General features: G+C 51.4%; 1 protein-coding gene across 2 annotated transcripts in view; it reads left to right on the forward strand.

Moving 5' to 3' along the window:
• The window catches only part of TNFAIP8L1 (TNF alpha induced protein 8 like 1), a 635,767-nt gene extending 618,328 nt beyond the window's left edge, over positions 1–17,439 (forward strand). For both annotated transcript variants that reach the window (XM_078669950.1, XM_078669951.1), the window contains one exon: positions 15,548–17,439. In XM_078669950.1, the coding sequence (XP_078526076.1) occupies positions 15,548–16,113 (566 nt within the window). In that variant the 3' untranslated portion in view covers positions 16,114–17,439. The remainder of the gene's footprint in view (positions 1–15,547) is intronic.
• Positions 17,440–23,004: the final 5,565 nt, after the last annotated feature.

Consider the following 23,004-nt stretch of genomic DNA (forward strand, 5'->3'; position numbering starts at 1 on the left):
ATCCATTTGACTCTAGTTGTATCCATTTGACTCTAGTTGTATTCTTCGACTCATCCTGCATCCAGTAAACTCCAGTCCCACCCATTAGACTCTACTTGCGTCCATTTGACTCCAGTCCCACCCATTAGACTCTAGTTGTGTCCATTGACTCTACTTGCGTCAATTTGACTCCAGTCTCATCCATTAGACTCTAGTTGTGTCTGTTGACTCTACTTGCGTCCATTTGACTCCAATTCCACCTATTAGACTCTACTTGCATTCATTTGACCCTAGTGGTATCCATTTGACTCTAGTTGTATCCATTTGACTCTAGTTGTATCCTTTGATTCATCCTGCATCCAGTAAACTCCAGTCCCACCCATTAGACTCTACTTGCGTCCATTTGACTTCAGTCCCGCCCATTAGACTCTACTTGCAAAAATTGTGGATCCTTCACTAGTTTGTTACCCCTACAGGACAACAGGACTTCCTGTCGGCATCAACGTTCGCATGAGCCTCCTAAGTAGTCTGGATCTTGTGACGCAATGGTAGCATAATATACCCACCCACGATCAATATCATTATAGGTAATTTGTTTGCACTTGAAATAGCAACACACCACTTTCTAAATCATGAACTTGAGGAAGGCACTTGCGTCCATTTGACTCGAGCCCAACTCAATAGATTCTAGTTGTGGTTGCTGACTCTACTTGCATCCATTTGACTCTACTTGCGTCCATTTGACTCTAGTCTCACCCATTATCTTTAGTGGTGTCGATTGACTCTACTTGCGTCCATTTGACTCTAATCTCACCCATTCGACTTTACTTTTGTCCATTTGCCTCCAAGCCCACCCATTAGACTCTAGTTGTGTCAGCTGACTCTAGTTGTGGCAGCTGACTCTAGCCTCGCCCATTAGACTCTAGTTGTGTCTGTTGACTCTACTAGCATCCATTTGACTCATCTCACCCATTAGACTTTAGTTGTGTCCGTTGACTCTATTCACGTCCATTTGACTCTGGTTATGTCAATTGACTCTATTTGCATCCATTTGACTCTACTTGCGTCGATTTGAACATGTTTTTTGACAACGGAAATCTCTCTGCAATCTGTTGTTCACCGATCCTTTTCTATTTCCCACACTGGTTGGAGAGGATTTTGGGATGTGATGCTTTCTAAAAAAGATATTCTTCTCCTTGTTACCCCTCTCGTGACTCCAGCCCCACTCAATAGGCTCTAGTTGTGTTCATTGGCTCGTCCCCCACCCATCAGACTCTAGTTATGTCTGTTGACTATACTTTCATCCATTTGACTCCAGTCCTGCCCATTAGCCTCTACTTGCATTTATTTGACTCCAGCCCCAATCATTAGGCTCTAGTTGTGTCCATTGACTCTACTGCAATCCATTTGACTCTAGTTGTGTCTGTTGACTCTACTTGCGTCCATTTGAGTCTAATTGTGCCCACTGACTCTACTTGCATCCATTTGACTCTAGTTGTGTTCTTTGACTCTAATCTTACCCACTAGACTCTAGTTGAGTCCTTTGACTCCAGTCCCACCCTTAGACTCTACGTGCGTCCATTTGACTCCAGCCCCAATCATTAGACTCTAGTTGTGTCCATTGACTCTACTTGCATCCATTTGACTCTAATTGTGCCCACTGACTCTACTTTCATCCATTTGACTCTGTCACCCATTAGACTAAACTGACGTTCATTTGCCCAGAGGAGGTACCTTTTGCGCTCGTTAAGAGTGGTGCCAAGTTCTTTTTCCCAGTAAGCCGCTGGTTTATCGTTAATTGTGGTGGCGCTAGGGCATAGTAATTTGTAGAGATGTGATACCTGATGGCCTATTTTGTTGTGTTTCGTAACGTATTGTATGATTGATGGGTTGTGCTTCGCTAACTTTGCTTTTGACAGGGCTTTTCTAATTTTTAAGAAATTGTATAGCTCTGTGTCTGGTAGGCTATGCTTCTTTTTTTAGCATGCTGAAAGCGATGGGGCTGCCCCCCTCTTCTAGTTGTGCTGGGTAGGAGATTCCTATCTTCTTCCAAGTCTCTATGGAAAGGGGTTTCCCCCTATACTTAATCTTGGTGTTTGCCCACAATGATTCCCATTTTGAGTTCTTCACACTGTGTTCCATTTTCTTATCTAGTTTGAGCAGGGCCATTTTTGCGTCCCTTTGACTCCAGCCCGACTCATTAGACTCTAGTTATGTCCATCGAATCTACTTCCATATATTTGACTCTAGTTGAGTCCACTGACTCCAATCCCACCCATTAGACTCTACTTACGTCCATTTGACTCCCGTGCCACCCATCAGACTCTACCTGCGTCCCTTTGACTCCAGCCTGACTCTTAATTGTGTCCACTGACTCTACTTTAATCCATTTGACTCCAGTCCCATCCATTTGACTCTAATCACACCCATTTGACTCTAATCACACTCATTAGACTCTAGTTGTGTCCTTTGACTCTAGTGTCTGCTGACCCTACTTGCGTCCATTTGACTGTAGTTGTATCCGCTGAATCTACTTGCATCCATTTGACGCTACTTGCGTCCATCTGACTCTACTCTCATCTATTAGACTCTACTTCCATCCATTTGCCTCTAGACCCATCCATTAGACTCTAGTTGTGTTCTTTGACTCTGATCTCATTTGTTTGATTCTAGTTGTGTCATTTGACTCTACCTGCGTCCATTAAACTCTAGTGTCACTCATTAGAATCTAATCTCATACATTAGACTCTACTTGCATTCATTTGACTCCAACCCCACTCATTAGACTCTAGTTGTGTCCTTTGACTCTAGTTGTGTCTGCTGACCCTACTTGCGTCCATTTGACTCCAGTCCCACCCATTTGACACTAGTTGTGTACGTTGTCTCTACTTGCATCCATTTGACACTAGTTGTGTACGTTGTCTCTACTTGCATCCATTTGACACTAGTTGTGTACGTTGTCTCTACTTGCATCCATTTGACTCTAGTTGTGTCAGTTGACTCTGCTTACGTCCATTTGACTTTAGCCCCATTAATTAGACTCTAGTGGTGTCTATTGAATTTACTTGTGTCCATTTTACTTTAGTCTCACCCATTAGACTCTACTTGCGTGCAACTGACTCCAGCCCCACACATTAGACTCTAGATGTGTCCAATGACTACTTGCATCCATTTGACTCCAGTTGTGTCCATTGACTCTACCTGCATCCATTAGACTCTACTTGCATCCATTTGCCTCGACTCCCATCCATTATACTCTATTTGTGTTCTTTGACTCTAATCTCATTTGTTTGATTCTAGTTGTGTCATTTGACTCTATTTGCGTCCATTTGAGTTTAGTTCTGCCCGTTGACTCTACCTGCGTCCTTTTGACTCTAGAGCAGAGGTCTTCAAACTTTTGGAAGTTGAGCCCCCCCAGCTGAATTTTTTTAGATGTTGGGCCCCCCCAACACCTGACAAAAATTAGCCTGTGGTAGCCTTGGAAAGTGGGGGGGGGGGGGTTAGGGGGGCCTGTGGTAGCCTTGGAACGGGGGAGGGGGCTGTGGTAGCCTTGGAAGGGGGGGGACTGTGGTAGCCTTGGAAGGGGGGGGACTGTGGTAGCCTTGGAAGGGGGGCTGTGGTAGCCTTGGAAGGGGGGGCTGTGGTAGCCTTGGAAGGGGGGGCTGTGGTAGCCTTGGAAGGGGGGGCAGTGGTAGCCTTGGAAGGGGGGGGACTGTGGTAGCCTTGGAAGGGGGGGGACTTTGGTAGCCTTGGAAGGGGGGGCTGTGGTAGCCTTGGAAGGGGGGGGCAGTGGTAGCCTTGGAAGGGGGGGGGGGACTGTGGTAGCCTTGGAAGGGGGGGTGACTGTGGTAGCCTTGGAAGGGGGGGGTGACTGTGGTAGCCTTGGAAGGGGGGGGAGGGAGGGGGGGTAGCCTTGGAAGGGGGGCTGTGGTAGCCTTGGAAGGGGGGGCTGTGGTAGCCTTGGAAGGGGGGGCTGTGGTAGCCTTGGAAGGGGGGGGCTGTGGTAGCCTTGGAAGGGGGGGACTTTGGTAGCCTTGGAAGGGGGGGCTGTGGTAGCCTTGGAAGGGGGGGCAGTGGTAGCCTTGGAAGGGGGGGGACTGTGGTAGCCTTGGAAGGGGGGGTGACTGTGGTAGCCTTGGAAGGGGGGGGGTGACTGTGGTAGCCTTGGAAGGGGGGGGGAGGGAGGGGGGGGTAGCCTTGGAAGGGGGGGTGACTGTGATAGCCTTTGAAGGGGGGCGGTAGTAGCCTTGGAAGGGGGGGACTGTGGTAGCCTTGGAAGGGAGGGGGGTTGTGGTAGCCGGGGAGGGGGGCTGTGTTAGCCGAGGAAGGGGGCTGTATTAGCCTCGGTAGGGGGGGCTGCGGTAGCCTCGGTAGGGGGGGGCTGCGGTAGCCTTAGAAGGGGGCTGCTGTATCCTTAGAAGGGGGGGACTGTGGTAGCCTTGGAACGGGGGGGCTGTGGTAGCCTTGGAACGGGGGGGCTGTGGTAGCCTTGGAAGGGGGGGCAGTGGTAGCCTTGGAAGGGGGGGGGGCGGTAGTAGCCTTGGAAGGGGGGGGCTGTGGTAGCCTTGGAAGGGGGGGCTGTGGTAGCCTTGGAAGGGGGGGGCTGTGGTAGCCTTGGAAGGGGGGGCTGTGGTAGCCTTGGAAGGGGGTGGACTGTGGAAGCCTTGGAAGGGGGGGGACTGTGGTAGCCTTGGAAGGGGGGGGGCTGTGGTGGCCTTGGAAGGTGGGTGGTCTGTGGTAGCCTTGGAAGGGAGGGGGGACTGTGGTAGCCGGGGAGGGGGGCTGTGGTAGCCGAGGAGGGGGGCTGTGTTAGCCTCGGTAGGGGGGGCTGCGGTAGCCTCGGTAGGGGGGGCTGCTGTAGCCTTAGAAGGGGGGGACTGTGGTAGCCTTGGAACGGGGGGCTGTGGTAGCCTTGGAACGGGGGGTGGGCTGTGGCAGCCTTGGAAGGGGGGTGGGCTGTGGTAGCCTTGGAAGGGGGGTGGGCTGTGGTAGCCTTGGAAGGGGGGTGGACTGTGGTAACCTTGGAAGGGGGGTGGACTGTGGTAACCTTGGAGGGGGGTGGGCTGTGGTAGCCTTGGAAGGGGGGGGGTAGCCTTCAAAGGGGGGGGCTGTGGTAGCCTTGGAAGGGGGGGGACTGCGGTAGCCTTTGAAGGGGGGGGGTTGTGGTAGCCGGGGAGGGGGGGCTGCTGTAGCCTTAGAAGGGGGGGACTGTGGTAGCCTTGGAACGGGGGGGGCTGTGGTAGCCTTGGAAGGGGGGACTGTGGTAGCCTTGGAAGGGGGGGACTGTGGTAGCCTTGGAACGGGGGGGGACTGTGGTAGCCTTGGGAGGGGGGGTGGCTGTGGTCGCCTCGGAAGGGAGGGGGGTTGTGGTCGCCTCGGGAGGGTGGTTGTGGCAGCCTCGGGAGGGGGGGGGGGGGGTTGGGGTTGGGGTAGGGGTAGCCTCGGAAGGGAGAGGGGGGTTGGGGTAGCCTCGGGAGGGGGGGTGGCTGTGGTAACCTCGGAAGAGGGGGGCTGTGGTCGCCTCGGAAGGGAGGGGGGTTGTGGTCGCCTCGGAAGGGAGGGGGGGTTGTGGTCACCTCGGAAGGGAGGGGGGTTGTGGTCACCTCGGAAGGGAGGGGGGGTTGTGGTCACCTCGGAACGGAGGGAGGGGGGGCGGTGGTAGCCTCGGAAGGGAGGGGGGGTTGTGGTAGCCTCGGAAGGGAGGGGGGGTTGTGGTAGCCTCGGAAGGGAGGGGGGGTTGTGGTAGCCTCGGAAGGGAGGGGGGGTTGTGGTAGCCTCGGAAGGGGAGGGGGGTTGTGGTAGCCTCGGAAGGGAGGGGGGGTTGTGGTGGCCTCGGAAGGGAGAGGGGGTTGTGGTAGCCTCGGAAGGGAGGGGGGGTTGTGGTAGCCTCGGAAGGGAGGGGGGGTTGTGGTAGCCTCGGAAGGGAGGGGGGGTTGTGGTAGCCTCGGAAGGGAGGGGGGGTTGTGGTCACCTCGGAAGGGAGGGGGGGGCGGTGGTAGCCTCGGAAGGGAGGGGGGGTTGTGGTAGCCTCGGAAGGGAGGGGGGGTTGTGGTAGCCTCGGAAGGGAGGGGGGGTTGTGGTAGCCTCGGAAGGGGAGGGGGGTTGTGGTAGCCTCGGAAGGGAGGGGGGGTTGTGGTAGCCTCGGAAGGGAGGGGGGGTTGTGGTAGCCTCGGAAGGGAGGGGGGGGCTGTGGTAGCCTCGGAAGGGAGGGGGGGGCTGTGGTAGCCTCGGAAGGGAGGGGGGGTTGTGGTAGCCTCGGAAGGGAGGGGGGGTTGTGGTAGCCTCGGGAGGGAGGGGGGTTGTGGTAGCCTCGGAAGGGAGGGGGGTTGTGGTAGCCTCGGAAGGGAGGGGGTTTGTGGTAGCCTCAGAAGGGAGGGATGTTGTGGTAGCCTCAGAAGGGAGTGGGGTTGTGGTAGCCTCGGAAGGGAGGGGGGTTGTGGTAGCCTCAGAAGGGAGGGATGTTGTGGTAGCCTCAGAAGGGAGGGGGGTTGTGGTAGCCTCGGAAGGGAGGGGGGTTGTGGTAGCCTCAGAAGGGAGGGGGTTTGTGGTAGCCTCGGAAGGGAGGGGGGTTGTGGTAGCCTCGAAAGGGAGGGGGGTTGTGGTAGCCTCGGAAGGGAGGGGTGTTGGACTTGGCCCTTCTGGCAGGTTCACCCCTAAACCTTTTGCTTGTAATGGTGACCTGGTGATGGTGATTTTTGGTTTCTGCGCACTTTCCCTGTGTCCCAGTGGAAAGTGCGTGCGCACTTTGAGTGCATGTGGTGAGATAGGCCTGCCCTCCCATAGGAATGCATGGGGAATGTATGTGTCCCTGGTAGTTCCTGATGCGTGAGGTGTGCATGCTCGAGTTTGGTATGTGCAAACTCGTGTGACTGAAGGCTTCACAATGATGTATGTGGCATGATTGTGTCTTGTGCGGAAGTGTCACTTCTAGGAGTTGGCATACTAGTGTAAAATATGCCTGGCGTGTGATTGGCTGGAGCTGGCTGGCAAGCCTGGCTCCAGGAAGGCTGGATGGGTCTGCCCGGTGGTGAGTGTGAGATTAGCATGTTGATGGCTGGGGAGGAGTGCACCTGGTTCCTGATGGGGCTGAGCTTTCCCCCACTCAATGCTGGCTCCGCCCCCTGTGGTGCGTCTAACGACCCTAGCCCTGCCAGTGAATAGAGTGAGGTGATGAGCACATCAAGAGTGCTCACCAACCAGCTGCGACTGGTTTCTCCCCTCACCCTGTGCCAGAACAAAGGAATGTGGTGTATAAAAATGGGGCTGTGTCCCCACAGAAGTTGTTCTCTGCCAGGATCCTGAGGGGGGCTGCTGCTGCTGCTGGGCAGGAGGACCGTTACTTGGGTTGTCTCCCTGCCTGGAGACCCAGTGAGCTGGCTCTGGGCCCAGCCTTGCCCCCCTATCTGTCTCCAGACCTTTGCTGGAGCTATATTTTGCTTGGAGCGCCTGGAAGCGCTTTATTTGTCTTTAGCGGTCGAGGGTGCTTTATTTTTTGGTCCTAGCGCTGGGGAGCGCTTTTGTGCACAGCCGGTGCCCACCCGGCATTTGCCCACTTTAATTGCCGATTTTGAAGCCCCTGGCGAGTGCCCACCTCGCCAGGGACCTTGCCGCTATTTTTTTGGTGGCCCCCATAGCGAGAGCCCACCTTGCTTAATAGTTAAAATTACCCCCGGATTGCCACTACAAAAAGAGCTTCCCTTGGGCCGCCGCTCTGCCCACGGCGACCCGGAAGCACCTCGCTGGCCGGCCAATCGCAGCGCGGCCCCGGGATGAAGGAGCGGAAGTCCCGCCCCCGCAGCCAGAAACAGGAAGCGACCGTCTCCTCCGGGGCTCCCGAGGAAGAGAGAGAGCCCTGGTGTGTCCCGCCGAGGTGCCTGCCAAGGAGACTGGACGTGTGCCCCGGGCGGAGCACGAAAGAGAGGAGTTCCCCACCCGACGGGAGCAGAGCCAGAGGAATCTTCAGAGCCCTGGGTGAGTCCCTTCGTTGTCCAAAGACCCCGGGGCATTTGTTCTTAGAGCCTGCAGGGCTCTTGGGGCATTCTTGATTGAGTCCACGAAGGGCTCCGGCGGCCATTTGCGGTAGAGGGGGCGTCGGGGCACATTGCCCTCCTGCCGTGATATTGTTTGGCCAGGGCCGACGGGAGCAGAGCCAGAGGAATCTTCAGAGCCCTGGGTGAGTCCCTTCGTTGTCCAAAGACCCCGGGGCATTTGTTCTTAGAGCCTGCAGGGCTCTTGGGGCATTCTTGATTGAGTCCACGAAGGGCTCCGGCGGCCATTTGCGGTAGAGGGGGCGTCGGGGCACATTGCCCTCCTGCCGTGATATTGTTTGGCCAGGGCCCCCGAGGCCCCACCTTCCGGGCACATTTCTTGAGAGCCGGAGCGGCTCAGAGGCATTTCGTTGTCACGAATCCCCGGAGGGGGGACTCCAACTTAGGGGGCAGTGTGTTTCGAGCCCTGAAAAGATCCAACGTCGTGCAGGGGCATTCCTTCTTAGAGCCTGAGAGAAGGCTCCCAGCCCCAGCCCATATTGTTCTTGAGCCCTGAGAGAGGCTCAGCAGCGCCCCAGTTGTTTGAAGAGCCCGAGAGGCTCGTGGCGCCATTTCTTTGAAGTAAGAGCCTAGGAGAGGCTCAGGGGGCGATCTCGAGCCCCAGAGGGGGGACTCCAACGTTGGTGCCACATTTGCTCAAGCCCAGAGAGGCTATGGGGGACATTTTATTTCTTCAGAGCCTGTGAGGCTCCACATTGGCCCCCCCATTATCTTCACAGCTGCCCAGCACTTCGTGGGCGGCTGCCACGTTTAGGCCCCTGACTCTGGGACACAGGGCGTCCTAGCCCCCACAGGGCCAGTTGGCCTATGGACAGTCACAGGTGGTGACTTATGTGAGTTTGGCGCAATTGTTCTTCTGCTGCACCTCTGAATGTGTTTTTATACGTCATGTGTTTTCCTTCCTTACACCGCTGAATGTATGTTTATGCATCATGTGTTATGTGCTTACACCCCTACAGGTATTGTGATACTTAGGTGGTTGTTTTTCTCTTAGTGCAGGTGGTGCTAGTGAGGTCCTGGTTACCAGTAGTTACTGGTTGTGTGCTACAGTGATTTATGTTCTAAGTGCTAATTTCTAAAAGTGTTCGGGAGGGTGGGGAGGGGGGGGAGGGGGGGAGGGGAGGGTGGGGAGGGGGGGGAGGGGAGGGGGGGGAGGGGAGGGTGGGGAGGGTGGGGAGGGGGGGAGGGGGGAGGGTTGTGGTAGCTTCGGGAGGGGGGGCTTGTGGTAGCTTCGGGAGGGAGGGGGGGCTTGTGGTAGCTTCGGGAGGGAGGGGGGGTTGTGGTAGCCTCGGAAGGGAGGGGGGGTTGTGGTAGCCTCGGAAGGGAGGGGGGGTTGTGGTAGCCTCGGAAGAGGGGGGGGGTTGTGGTAGCCTCGGAAGAGGGGGGGGCTTGTGGCAGCCTCGGAAAGGGGGTGGGGAGGAGGCTGTGATCAGGGAGGGAGGGGGGTTGTGGTAGCCGAGGGAGGGAGGGAGGGGGGGTTGTGGTAGCCTCGGTAGGGGGGGGGGCTTGTGTTAGCCTTGGAAGGGGGGGGGCTTGTGTTAGCCTTGGAAGGGGGGGGCTTGTGGTAGCCTTGGAAGGGGGGGGCTTGTGGTAGCCTCGGAAGGGGGGGGCTTGTGGTAGCCTCGGAAGGGGGGGCTTGTGGTAGCCTCGGAAAGGGGGTGGGGAGGAGGCTGTGATCAGGGAGGGAGGGGGGTTGTGGTAGCCTCGGGAGGGGGGGTTGTGGTAGCCTCGGGAGGGGGGGTTGTGGTAGCCTCGGGAGGGGGGGTTGTGGTAGCCTCGGGAGGGGGGTTGTGGTAGCCTCGGGAGGGGGGGGTTGTGGTAGCCTCGGGAGGGGGGGGTTGTGGTAGCCTCGGGAGGGGGGGTTTGTGGTAGCCTCGGGAGGGGGTTTGTGGTAGCCTCGGGAGGGGGGTTGTGGTAGCCTCGGGAAGGGGGGGGGGTTGTGGTAGCCTCGGGAAGGGGGGGGTTGTGGTAGCCTCGGAAGGGGGGGCTTGTGGTAGCCTCGGAAGGGGGGGCTTGTGGTAGCCTCGGAAAGGGGGTGGGGAGGAGGCTGTGATCAGGGAGGGAGGGGGGTTGTGGTAGCCGAGGGAGGGAGAGGAGGGTTGTGGTAGCCTGGGAAGGGAGGGGAGGGAGGGGAGGGAGGGGAGGGGGGTTGTGGTAGCCTCGGAAAGGGGGAGAGGAGGCTGTCATCAGCAGAATTTATAGATTTATATCACAATTCACTTTTGCATACCGTGGGCTAAAAATAATATTTCGTCCAAGCTCTTTGCCTGGGTAGATGTTATCTCTGGACACACAGATGTTGGCCCCTATCGTCTCTGAAATGTGTTCTCTCAGAGTACATGCTGAACACAATATTTCCCGTTCCACGATCTAAATCTAAGTCAAGCTGACCACCAGAGTTCTCTTGTCTCACATAGTTTTAGGAAAATGTGCTACACTGTTTTTTAACTTAAAAATGTAACTATAACTCCTTAATTGTGCTTTATGTAATTAAATTACTTAGCAGTAGCATTTCGAGGAAGACTCATCCATCCACCAGGCCTCTCCCCTCATTCCTTGAATCTTCACCCTTTGCTCTCTCTCAAGGTCCATCCATCCTATCTGTGTCAGCACTTTCTGGCAGTCTAAGGGTTGTATAAAGTGCTACATAAATGTGCAACATTACTTGCTACAGCCTGTCGTATGACATTACAACAAATGGCATTACCACACTTGTCTCATTTGTTCCCACTTCTATTCTGTAGGGAGTGTTTACCTTCTTTTAGGAAGTAAATCAGGTCACTTAACTGGTGGCCTCTACAATGCAACAAATTATGTCCTCCAGTTTTGGCTTATCAGAGGGTAATGCTAAGCATTTGTTGTGCTCACAGATGCAATAAATGAGACACACGCAAGAATAAATCTGAGACAAATTTAGAAAAATAAGTTTTATTTTTATATACATTTTGATACCAAGAACTTTGTAATCAAGTAAGCATATTTTAAAATACAGATTTTTATACTTAAGTAAACAGTTCACCTAAATGCATCTTGACGAAGCAGTGCTTTTCTATGGAAGAAAAGGCCTATGTTGCATACAGTTAAAAACTCTTAATTACCAATGTCCAGCACAAGTACTTAAAATGGCTTCCCAGATCACTTGTAATATCTAAAAATCGACGCGGATCATAAAACTTAATCTAGAAAAACAACTTGCAAAGTCCGGTCCCAACACTAGATGGTAGGAGTATGCATAGCATAAGAATCTGCAACACTACACACTATGATTACATGCTTTACAGGGTAAGTAACCTAATCCTTTTAATTATCGATTTTTACAGGTAAGTAAACATTTTGCTTAAATGCATCTTGACGAAGCAATGCTTCCTTATGGGAGAAAAGGCGTATGTAATTTATGGTCGGTTTCTGGGGGTCTCCTTCAGGACGAAGGGTCTTAGGGGGCCCAGGTCCAAAGTACCACCAGCAGTTATTTGTCCTGGTGCAAAGCTGTTGGCAGCTGTGTGTGCTACACCGGTGGAAAGTAGCGGAGGCACCTAGAAACAGGCTGCAGACGGGTATTTGGGGACGTTTCCCTAGAAATTCACTGGGGGGGGGGGGAACAAAGGTTAAAGTAACATTATAGTTACGTGAATTTGTCAATGACATTATGTTTTGAGCAAAAAAAGAAATTCACCAGTTATAGTTAGAAACACTAACTAACATATGTCCCTGACATGCACTGCTTAAAACCTCACATATGACATCACTCATGACCGTTTTCCCGCATATTGCTGTATAAATTACTATGGCATTGGAGGTCTGATAGCAAGTACAGAACAAGTTACTTACCTTTTGTAACGATGTAAGAGACATATGTTAGTTATAATTTCCTTACATTAGAATTACTCCAAGGCGTCAGATTGGATCCGGAGACTTTTTCTCTTAGCAGTACCCCTGCACGTCGGTAAGTGGCATCGGTCGACTATGCATCCATGGTAGGTGTCGTGGTAGCTGGGTTGAAGTCACAATGTCTACTTAGATGCGCCCCGACATCAGTTCTGACACGACTTTCCATGCCAGAAGTGCAGAGCCATGGAAGACACTGACCACTGGTGCACATAACTAGGGCCCTGAAAGGGAGTCCCTATCCCTAGAAGTCAGTTCGTAGAACAGGGAGAATGGGTGGTAAGGAATCTATAACTAACATATTTCTCTTACAGATACATCGTTACCGAAGGTAAGTAACTTGTTCATCTGAAAGAGACTGTTATAGATTCCTTACCTTAGAACAGATACCCCAGCAATGCCAACCCCGGAGGTGGGTCTACGAACTGGAGAACAGAATGGCCAAAATAGCCGGTCTCTTCAGACTTGGCTGTCTAGGCAGTAATGTTTAGTAAACGTGCAGTGATGCCCACATGGCCGCCTGAGAGACGTCAATGAGTGGGACTACACGTCCCAAGGCAGTAGTAGCTGCCGTAGCTCTGGTGGAGTGGGCACGCAGTCCCACTGGAGCTTCTTTTCTTGCTAGGGAATAGCAGATCTTAATGCATAAAACAACCCACCTAGAGAAGGCACGTTTTTGCACAGCCCAACTATTCTTGGCGCCCACATAGCCGACAAAGAGTTGATCGTCCGCCCGGAAATCCTTTGTGCGGTTGAGATAGAAAGATAGTGCACCTTTTGGGGTCCAGACAGTGGAGTCTCTCCTCCTCCTTGGAAGGGTGCGGAGGCTGGAAGAAGGTGGGCAAAGTGATCATCTGTCCGATATGGAAAGAGGTAACCACTTTCGGAAGAAAAGAGGGCATCATACGAAGGTCCCACTGCAGAGCCCGCATATGCCACATGGCAGCTTGGGACGAGCTCGCCTTCAACAGCCAGTCATCGAGATAGGGGAAGACTGGAACCCCTGATCTGTGCAGATGAGCTGCGACCAACGCCATCACTTTTGTGAACACCCAAGGGGCGCTGGTAAAGCCAAAGGGGGCACGGTAAACTGAAAATGCTCGTGGCCTACCATGAACCGTAGGTAACGCCTGTGGGCTGGCAGGACAGGGATATGAAAATATGCGTCCTGCAAGTCCAACGCAACCATCCAATCTCCGGGGTCGAGGGCAGACAGGACCTGAGCCAACGTGAGCATCTTGAACTTCGCCTTATGGAGGAAGCAGTTGAGAGCCCTAAGGTCCTAGATAGGATGCAGGCCTTTGTCCTTCTTGGGTACCAGAAGGTACCGTGAGGTCGATCTGGACCCAGGCCTGGATCCTCAGGGGCCCTACGGCGCCAGGGCAGGATCTGCCGGCATCGAAGGCCCAGGGCCCTGATCCGAGTTCGCAGGACCCGAAGGTGTGCCGGCAGAGTTCGGTTGCCCAAAGATGCTGTGAAGCGCTTCGTAGAAAGCTCGAAGCTGTGCTGGGGACGCTCCAGCACTGGGAAAGGTAGGGAAACTCAGAGCCCTGAAACAGTCTCTGAAGACTGAGCTGGAGGGCGACGACACTCCAGGTCCCGCATCTGCTGACCGAAGGGGAGAAGAAGAGCGACACTGCTTCTTCGCCTTCTTCTTGTGCTTCGACTTACCCGAAGATCTCGAAGACTTGGACGAGTGGTGGTGGCTCCCCAACCGGTCCCGAGACCTTCCTCTCGACCAGGACCTCAAGCGATGCAAGCCAACTGTTGGGCCTCGAACAACTTTTGGGACCGCTCCCGCAAAGACTTCGGGTTGTGGTCGCGCTCCAGGCCCCAAAGGCACATGAGGTGATGGTCCTTAACCGACATCAGGCAGTTAGATGCCTCGCACAGTTTAAACCTGGTACAATGATGGGACATCCCTCGTACACCAGGAGTCGATAGACTAAAAAAGAAGTTGAGAAAAAACGTAGTCAAAAAAGACTAAAAGGGTAGCTCTCTCCAGTTCTGCGCAAGGCTGGCGCGGAAAAAGAACTGACGTCAGCGCGCAGGGGCGGTGTTCAAGTAGACATTGCGACATCATCCCGGTGACCGCGATGCCGACGACGGATGCAGCGTAGACCAACGCAAAATACTGACTCGCAGGGGTACTGTTAGGAGAAAAAGTCTTGGGATCCAGTCTGGCACCTTGGAGTAATTCTAAGGTAAGGAATCTATAACGAACAGTCTCTTTTAGATAAATTGTTCAGGAGAAGATCAGCCATCATTACTACCAACACAGAAACAACTCCCTTAGGTGTTCAAAAGTAGCATTACGTGCAATACTGACCCTATACCATACACTTTACAGGTAGCATAGTTCACATTAAAAATCTACTACAGATATATGGGAGTCCCTAATTGAGTACAGTGTTCAACCTGTATACAACTGTTCAGAGAAAGCCAAAATAGTGAATGCCAATTCTAAAACAAATGCCCTACTATGGACAGCTCTTATCTGTATCATGCTCCTGACACACTCCGAACCCACAGTAATAAATTAAGTTGATACCAATAGAGAACGAGTACTGCTAACAGTGTTTACGCTATGGAGAGAGTTCATTCTGAATCACACTGTTTGCAAACAGTGATAGTCTCATGAGAAATACACCACAGAGTATTCAAAAGAATCTACTAAGGACAGTGTACATTTTGTACACCAGTTATCAAAAAAGATACTATTTGCTAAAAAAAAAAATAACCAAGATTTGAAAGTGCTAAATATCTTACAACCTGTACCCTTCATACTGTGGTGGAACCTTTACAGATACACCATCCTCCGAAGCATAACAAACACAGATACATAGGTTAGTACCTGGTGCACACACTCTTCTATGTTAAGTATGAATTATCATGCTGACCCGCTTCTCTCAAATAACTCATGGCTGTTTACAAAAGTTAGTGTCTACTCTGTAGAATATTTCTTCATTTGGAAACTTTTTCTGCAAAACTAAAAAGTTGTGTGAAGCAAAATGAATATAAGTCAACAGCCACTAGCACAAAGATTTACTCTTACATGTTCAATACCTGTACAGAGCTATGGCACATTAGGAGCACATGTATTTGGTAAATACTTAAACCCATATGCTTAACCCAATCTGTACAAAAGTTTGTAGAAAAGTAATATGGTACTTACTCACCACTATGTAAACAAAGCAGCACACAATGGATGATGTCATCAATGATGTAATTTGAGATGTCATAAGCAATTTACAGTTAGGGCTGCTAACTAGAAATGGTGATTTTTTATTTATTTTTTAGTTCAAAACATTGTCACTGACAAATCCACGTAACTATAACGTTACTTCAACCTTTGTTTTTTTCAGTGAATATATATATATTACATACACTATGCAAAACAAATTCAAATGAATCAAATTTAGAGATCCAAAGTAATGGTATGGCGAAATTAAACAACCGAAATAAAGAGGGCACACCTTTCTACAGCGTTAATGGCAGGATTGCATGCCATCCATCAAATAATAGAATCATATCAATGTTAACAACTTGGTGAAATAAGTCTGTAAACGCTGTGTCTCTTGCTTCCATTTGTAGTGTCTAAATAGTAACTCATTTGTGTTTGTTTTTCTCCATAGAAAAGATGGATTCCTTCAGCACCAAGAACCTGGCTATGCAGGCACAGAAGAAACTCCTCAGCAAGATGGCCTCAAAGTCTATGGCAAGTGTCTTTATCGATGACACAAGCAGCGAGATCTTGGATGAGCTTTACCGTGTCACCAAAGAGTACACCCGCAACCGGAAAGAAGCACAAAAGATCATCAAGAACCTTATTAAGGTCATTATGAAGCTTGCAGTGCTCTACCGAAATGGGCAGTTCAACGGCGACGAGCATCTGATCATGCAGCGCTTCCGCAAGAAGGTTCACACCTTGGCAATGACAGCGGTCAGCTTCTACCAAATAGACTTCACCTTCGACCGAAGGGTCATGTCCAACATTCTGAACGAGTGCCGAGACATGCTGCATCAGGCCGTCAACAGACACCTGACAGCCAAGTCTCACTCCAGAATTAATCATGTCTTCAACCACTTTGCAGACTATGAATTCTTGTCGGCACTGTATGGCCCATCGGAACCCTATCGAACCCACCTCAAGAAGATCTGTGAAGGAATCAACAAAATGCTGGATGAGGGAAACATCTGATAGACCACTGAGAGAATGTTTGTGTCTTTGCCTACTCTCCGTCCTTACTGGCCAAACTCTTTCCTTACCGGTGACAAACATCCTCTTCTTCTAAGGACCACCAGGTATGTGGAATAACATCATATGATTCTCGTCTATTGCTAATTGCAACTTCAGATATTCTGGCTAAACAGAGTCTAGAGACTGAAAGCAAAGGAAGAATGTAAGAAGATCGACTTCTTGGTTTTATACTGTCAATCAATTGTTTGCTACAATCTCATGGACAACCTGTGCACCTTTATTAAAGAAAAACGACCAAACTTAAACAAAACTAAGAAGCACTTTTGTTTAACTTGAGACCAAACTTAAAATTTGGCATGGAGAAATTCCAGATGGTGGCGTTTTAGAAGTAGCTCTTACTTCAACCCTCTTGGTGTCCAGCAACAGCTCTTCTTAGCACTTGTCGTGATCAGGGTTTATGTTCCAGTTGCCAAGCTTCCAAGTGATTTACATTAATTCAGGAAGAACATCTTTACTGAGACTTCTGCAGCTAAGAAGCATAGTCAACCGTCCGTAAAGTGGATACAACAGAGCCATCTTTCAGATGTCGATAATCAAGGTATGGCTAGTTGAGCTTGAGACTGAGACTGAAACAGGAGGGTGAGGATCAAGCCCTGTTTAGAAGGACAAATCCATCTGGCAGAACAGAAAGTCGCTAGTCAAAAGATGGGACTCTCTGTAACGCTTTTACAACTATTTCACCTAAGTATGAACAACCACTTTGATACGAGTTTACAAAAATATGTCCTATGCTGAAGAACTACCTGACTTAATGTTCCACTTCCATGTGTAAAGTTGCTCCTCTAAGCCACATGATAGGGTTGAACATATGAAATCACATGTAGTCGGAGCAATGACAACCCTGTGCTCACCTACCTTAAAGATCCCTAAAGATGGGGGGGGGGATGTTACGTGGGGCATGACAACAAACTTTCATTCTTTCCAGAACACTTGTACATTCCTCAAGAAACTTTATTCCAGAGGCCTTTTATGACACAATGGGTTTTCCGTTTTATTTTCAATAGGACAAACATTTAAGAAGCAGTTAACCAAATGTGCACTTTGATAAACCTCAAGTTCAACACGCGTGTTTTCTTGGTCACTCTGTTTTGATAATCACTGTTGTTGGGATTTTTATGTGTCTTCTTGTTGGCTGTCATTTTCTATGTCTAGGATGCTGAGTTACTTGTACTCAAAGGCATGTCTGCACTGCTGAGCTAGTTGACATACAACGTTTTCACTTAAGTCTTTATATGATCAAGTAATTAAAGAGTGAACTATTGGAAATCTCTAGCCTTCTTTTTATTTGGAAACTGATATTTAGCCAAATATTTTATCTTTCAAAGACAGCTGGTGTGTCTCTTGTGAAAAAGGAACAAGTTACTTACCTTTGGTAACAACGTATCGGTATGAAACATATATTGGTTATAGATGCCTTACCTTAGAATTACCAGCAGGCATCAGACTGGATCCGGAGAATTTTTTTCTTAGCAGTACCTCTGCACATCAGAAGGTGACGTCGGTCAACTCTGCATCCGTCGTTGGACGCAAAGTCATTTGTTAATCTGAAAGAGACTATTAGTTATAGATTCCTTACCTTGGAATAGATACCCCAGCAATACCAACTCCAGAGGTGGGTCTGCGAACTAAGTTCACACCAGGAAGTCCTGGAGAACAGAACGGCTAAAAAAAAGCAGTCTCTCCGGACTTGGCTGTCCAGGCAGTAATGTTTATTAAACATGTGCAGGGATTCTTACGTGGCTGTCTGGCAGATGTCAACCAGCAGAACTCCACGTCCCAAAGCAGTAGTCACTGCAGTCGCCCTGGTAGAGTGGGCGCGCAGTCCTATTGGAGGTTTCTTTTTAGCCAAAGAGTAACAGATCTTAATGGACGACCCATCGAGAGATGGTATGTTTGTGCACCGCCTGACCTTTCTTAGCGCCCACATAACCCATGAAGAGTTGATTGTCCACCTGGAAGTCTTTAGTGCGGTCAAGGTAGAAAGACGGTGCACGTTTTGGGTCCAGACCGTCGAGTATCTCCTCTTTGGAAGGGTGTGGAGGCGGGCAATGTGATGGTCTGACCTATGTGGAAAGAGGTAACCACTTTAGGCAGAAAAGAGGACCTGGTACGGAGGACTACCATGTCCGGATGAACAGCAAGAAAGGGGGGTTCAGAAGATAAGGCCTGGAGCTCACTCACCCTGCAAGCAGAGGTGATGGCAGCAAGAAAGCAGTCTTCAAAGTAAGGAGACGAAGAGGACAATTATGTAATGGCTCAAAGGGAGCACACATAAGGTAAGTAAGAACAAAATACAAATCCCACTGGGGCATTACGAAAGGAGGAGGAAAGAGATGATTAATGCCCTTCAGAAATCTGTTAACAATAGGGGACCTGAAAAGAGCCCGCCTTCAACAGCTAGTCAAGATAGGGGCAGACTGGAACCCCTGATCTGCGCAGATGAGCTGCGACCACCGCCATCACTTACATGAACACCCGAGGGGCGCTGGTAAGGCCAAAGGGGAGCATGGTAAACTGAAAATACTCATGGCCTACCGTGAACTGTAGGTAATGCTGTTGGGCGGGCAGGGATGTGAAAATAAGCGTCCTACAAATCCAATGCTACCATCCAGGTTCGAGGGCAGACAAGACCTGAGCCAAGGTTAACATCTTGAACTTCTCCTTCCAGAGGAAGCGGTTGATGTCCCTGAGGACTAAGATAGGATGCAGGCCTTTGTCCTTCTTGGGTACCAGGAAGTAGTGGGAGTAGCAACCATGGCCTACTTCTGGCACAGGGACACGTTTGATGGCTCCCTTGGCCAAGAGAGCCACAACTTCTTGGTGGAGAAGGGCCAAATGATCCTCCGACATTCGATGGAATGTTGGTGGCATGGAGGGAGGGGTTGTCTTGAGAGGGAGTAGCCCCTTCTGACCATTTGCAAAACCCACCTGTCCGACGTGATGTTGCGCCAGAGTGGGAGGTGATGGCGGATCCTGCCGCCCACTGGTGGCGCTGAAAGGTCAGATTAGGAAGGTTTGGAGGATCCTGGGGGGGGGGCATTGGTGGACTAGCCTGCCCGCTGGCTTCTGGAACCACGATGCTGGGTCCCACGTCCCCGGCCAAGCAGAGGCTGGGTAGCTTGCACAGGCCTGTGGCTCTGGGCAGAACTGGTGGGGCACCCCTTCCATAGCCACAAAAGGGGTGAAAGGCGCACAGGGCGGGAGGTGGCAGCGAGACCCAAGGATCTGGCCGTAGCCCTAGAGTCCTTGAAATGCTCAAGCGCGTTGTCTGCCTTGTCACCAAACAGGCGGCCATCAAAAGGCATGTCCAAAAGAGTCCATTGGACATCGCCAGAGAAGCCAGTGGACCTCAGCCAGGCGTAGCAGCTCAGGGCTACTGACGTGGAAATCGTTCTACCCAGAGAGTCGCTGTATCCCGCCCACACCGGATGGTGAACTTTGCCTCATCTCGACCCTCAGCAACAGTGCGGGTGAGCATGGCCTGGGCCTCCTTCTGGCACTGTGGCAGCACTTGCGTAACCGTGTCCCACACACTGTGTGTGTAACGGCTCAAGAGACATTCGGTGTTCACCGACCGCAGTCCTAAGCTGGAGGAAGAAAACATCTTCTTCCGAAGATGGTCCAGCTTCTTGGATTCCCTGTCTGAGGGAGCTGTAGGGAATGCGCCTTTTGAGGTTCAGGCTTGGACCAGCAAGCTCTGCGGGTAGGGTGTTGGTAGAGGAAAAGTGGGTCGCCCGGGCCTGGGCGGTGGCGTCAGGCAATCATCCTGTCCACAGGAGCCCCTGTGCTGGGCTTGGACCAAGTGTCCAGGAGGATGTCAGTGAGGGCCTCATTAAAAGGCAGCAGGGGCTCAGAAGAGGCTGCTATCGGCTGAAGCACCTCAGTCAGGAGGTTAGTCCTAACAGCCACCGTAGGAAGCTCGAGGCCCAGAGCCTCAGCCGCCCTATGCAACACAACAGCGTAGGAAGCACCCTCCTCCGTAACCACGGTAGGGGGAGAAAGCATACCAAGGTCTGGGGACGTATCCAGACTGCTGGCATCACCCAACTCTTCTCTCTAGTCCGGCACTTCAAGTTGGTCTGCAAGAGAGTCAACAGACCCCTCCCAGTCCACTGGTTGCCACTCAGGGTGGTAGGGAACGCCTGGGATGAACAGTGGGACAAAAGTACCCTCCGGCGCCGTGTCCAAGTCGGGGGTGAGGCTGGGGTCGACACCGTCTGAGGGTGCAGCCGGCATCGGGGCGTCACCACTGGAATCGGCACCAGGGAAGGTACCGTGAGGTCGACAGGCGCCGATCCGGATCCAGGGGGGCCCGAGGCCTAGAGCCCCCAGCCAAGTCCACGGGGCCCGAAGGCACGCCGGCAGAGTCGGGCTGCCTAAAGATAGAGTGGAGGGCTTCTTAAAATGCACGAAACTGAGCAGGGGACGTCCGGCTCCCGGAAAGGGAGAGAAGCACGGAGTTATCCCAGCGGGCTCCGAGGACGGAGCTGGAGAGCGGCACCGCTCTGGGTCCCGCGTCGGGTAGGCCGACGGACGGGAAGAAGGCGATGATGCTTCTTTGCCTTTTTCTTGTGCTTTGACTTACCCGATGAGTGCGAAGACTTCGATGACGAATGGTCATGGCTCTGCAACCTTCCAGTCGACCGGAACCTTCAACGGCGTGGAGCGGACTGCCGGGCCTCCAAAAGCATTCGGAACCGCTCCCGCAAAGACTTCAGGTTCAGGGCCTAGACGTCAGAGCACGATTTCGGGTCGTGATCACGCTCCAGGCACAAAAGGCACACGAGGTGCGGATCGGTGACAGAAGTCACAGGGCTTGAAAACGGGCTGGCGACTGGACATCTCTTGTGCACCAGGAGTAGCAAGACTCGAAAAAGATGTCGACAAAAGTAAAAAAAGACTTAGTCAAAAAGTGACTGGGGGCACGATCTCTCCGGATCTGCGCTGGCTGGCGCAGAAAAGAAAGAACTAACGTCAGCCCGCAGGGGCGGCGTCTAAGTAGACACCGCAACATCATCCCGCAAACTACGGCGCCGACGACGGACGCAGATTTGACCGACGCCACCTACCAAATGCGCAGAGGTACTGCTAAGAACAAATTTCTCCGGATCCAGTCTGACGCCTGGGAGTAATTCTGAGGTAAGGAAACTATAACTAATAGTCTCTTTCAGAATGTCTGATTATATAGTACACTGCTGACATAGCTGCTTCTAGGCACCTTTATGAATTAGAACCTTGATATTTACATCACTGAATAGAAATTGTGGTCAAACAAAAGCCAGCAAGCATGTTTCCATGCCCACCTCAGCACCTCCAGAGCTTGAACGACTCCACCTGGTGGGTCCCACATGCGCCATTCTTCTCGACTACTGAAGGCTAAGTGAGAATCCAGACAGCCCTTCCTTAATGCTTGAGCATGAGGCAAGACAAGTTTGCAAACATAATATTGGGGAAACAGAGTAATGGCAGGCCACAGTTTTGCGACAATGGCTAAATGGGCGGTGTCCGAACAGAGGCCACGGTCGCATCTCTCTCTCACGTGGAGAGGTCAAAGTAGCTTTTACATCCCTAAACTCAATGTCTGAGCTTTTCAGGCTCCAACGGCTGCAAAGTACCGGATAGCGAGACCTTCCTTACATTCGTATCCTAATTTGTCCAGGGAGGTTCTAACAGGACAGCTTTGGCTGAAGGCTTCGCCACCGTTATTTATTTGTTTTCTTTCATACTCAGTGTTGTGCAGAAACAAGACCTAAATGCTAGTCACGTTTTGCCTCTGGTGGCATATCAGATTATTGCATAGTACTGAACTGGTCATAATATTGGTATAGCTAACTAAAACATATGATGGGCGAAAGATACATGTTATCAACAAATTTGTCTTGAGGAGAAATAAATGAAAATCAACAAGCTTTGGCAAACCCATTAGGCCTAGCAGATGTATGGATTGCTTATGTTTTTTTTTGCAAGCATGTGCCACACAAAGTAGAAAGCTTTTTGCTACTAAAAATGGTTCTCATATGATTGCATATGACGGAGACCGACTTGTGCAGAAGCTGAACAACCTCCCCAAACCCTCGGAGGACTGTCAAGCACTTCCCCAAAGAGGCAGAATCTTCCTTGGGGTGGAGGAGCCACTCCGCTACATCTATAGGCACGGACTGCACTTATCCGGTACTCTGTTTTGCTGACCACCAGGTCCACCAAGGTAACCTCGCCAGGAGGAGGTCAGCCCTGTCTCTCCAGTGAGTTTCGAGATGCTAGACCCTCCAGTAGCCTCACAGCACCAATGCCCTGGGTGCTGGAGCATTTGCAACAAGCAAGGCTTGTTGAGTGTCTAGTCTGGACACCAAAGCCGGCCTGCCGACGATGGACATCAGGATCCACAAAGCCTACATGAAGAGAGGCCCTGCTGTTCTGTTTTCTTTTCCTCTCCAGGTCACCCAAGTACAGTGAGAGCCACCAACACAAGCGACCTGCCAGACAAAACCTATCTGCATCCTAGCCCAGGTTCCAGTCCCTTGACCTCGAGACCCGAGCTCACCTTTGGGTTCTACAGGATTTGTACCCAAGTCCCCCCTTGCAGCCTTTCTTCATCGGGTACTTTGCCAGTGACTTAAACATCTAGAGCTCGAGGCTACCAATGCAACCAGCACCTCTACACCCAGACTCACCAGGGCAAGTAAAACTGAACTGCTAGTAGTTTCTTGGACCTTAAGTCCCCAAAAATATAGTATATGTATGCCGGGTATGTTTCTCCCATAGGATAACACTAACAGTATTTGAGGCATGAACCTCAAACGTGATATTTCAGCATTTTACAGGAACAATCTC

The sequence above is a fragment of the Lissotriton helveticus genome, chromosome 12, assembly GCF_964261635.1.
Source record: "Lissotriton helveticus chromosome 12, aLisHel1.1, whole genome shotgun sequence".
Classification (NCBI taxonomy): domain Eukaryota; kingdom Metazoa; phylum Chordata; class Amphibia; order Caudata; family Salamandridae; genus Lissotriton; species Lissotriton helveticus.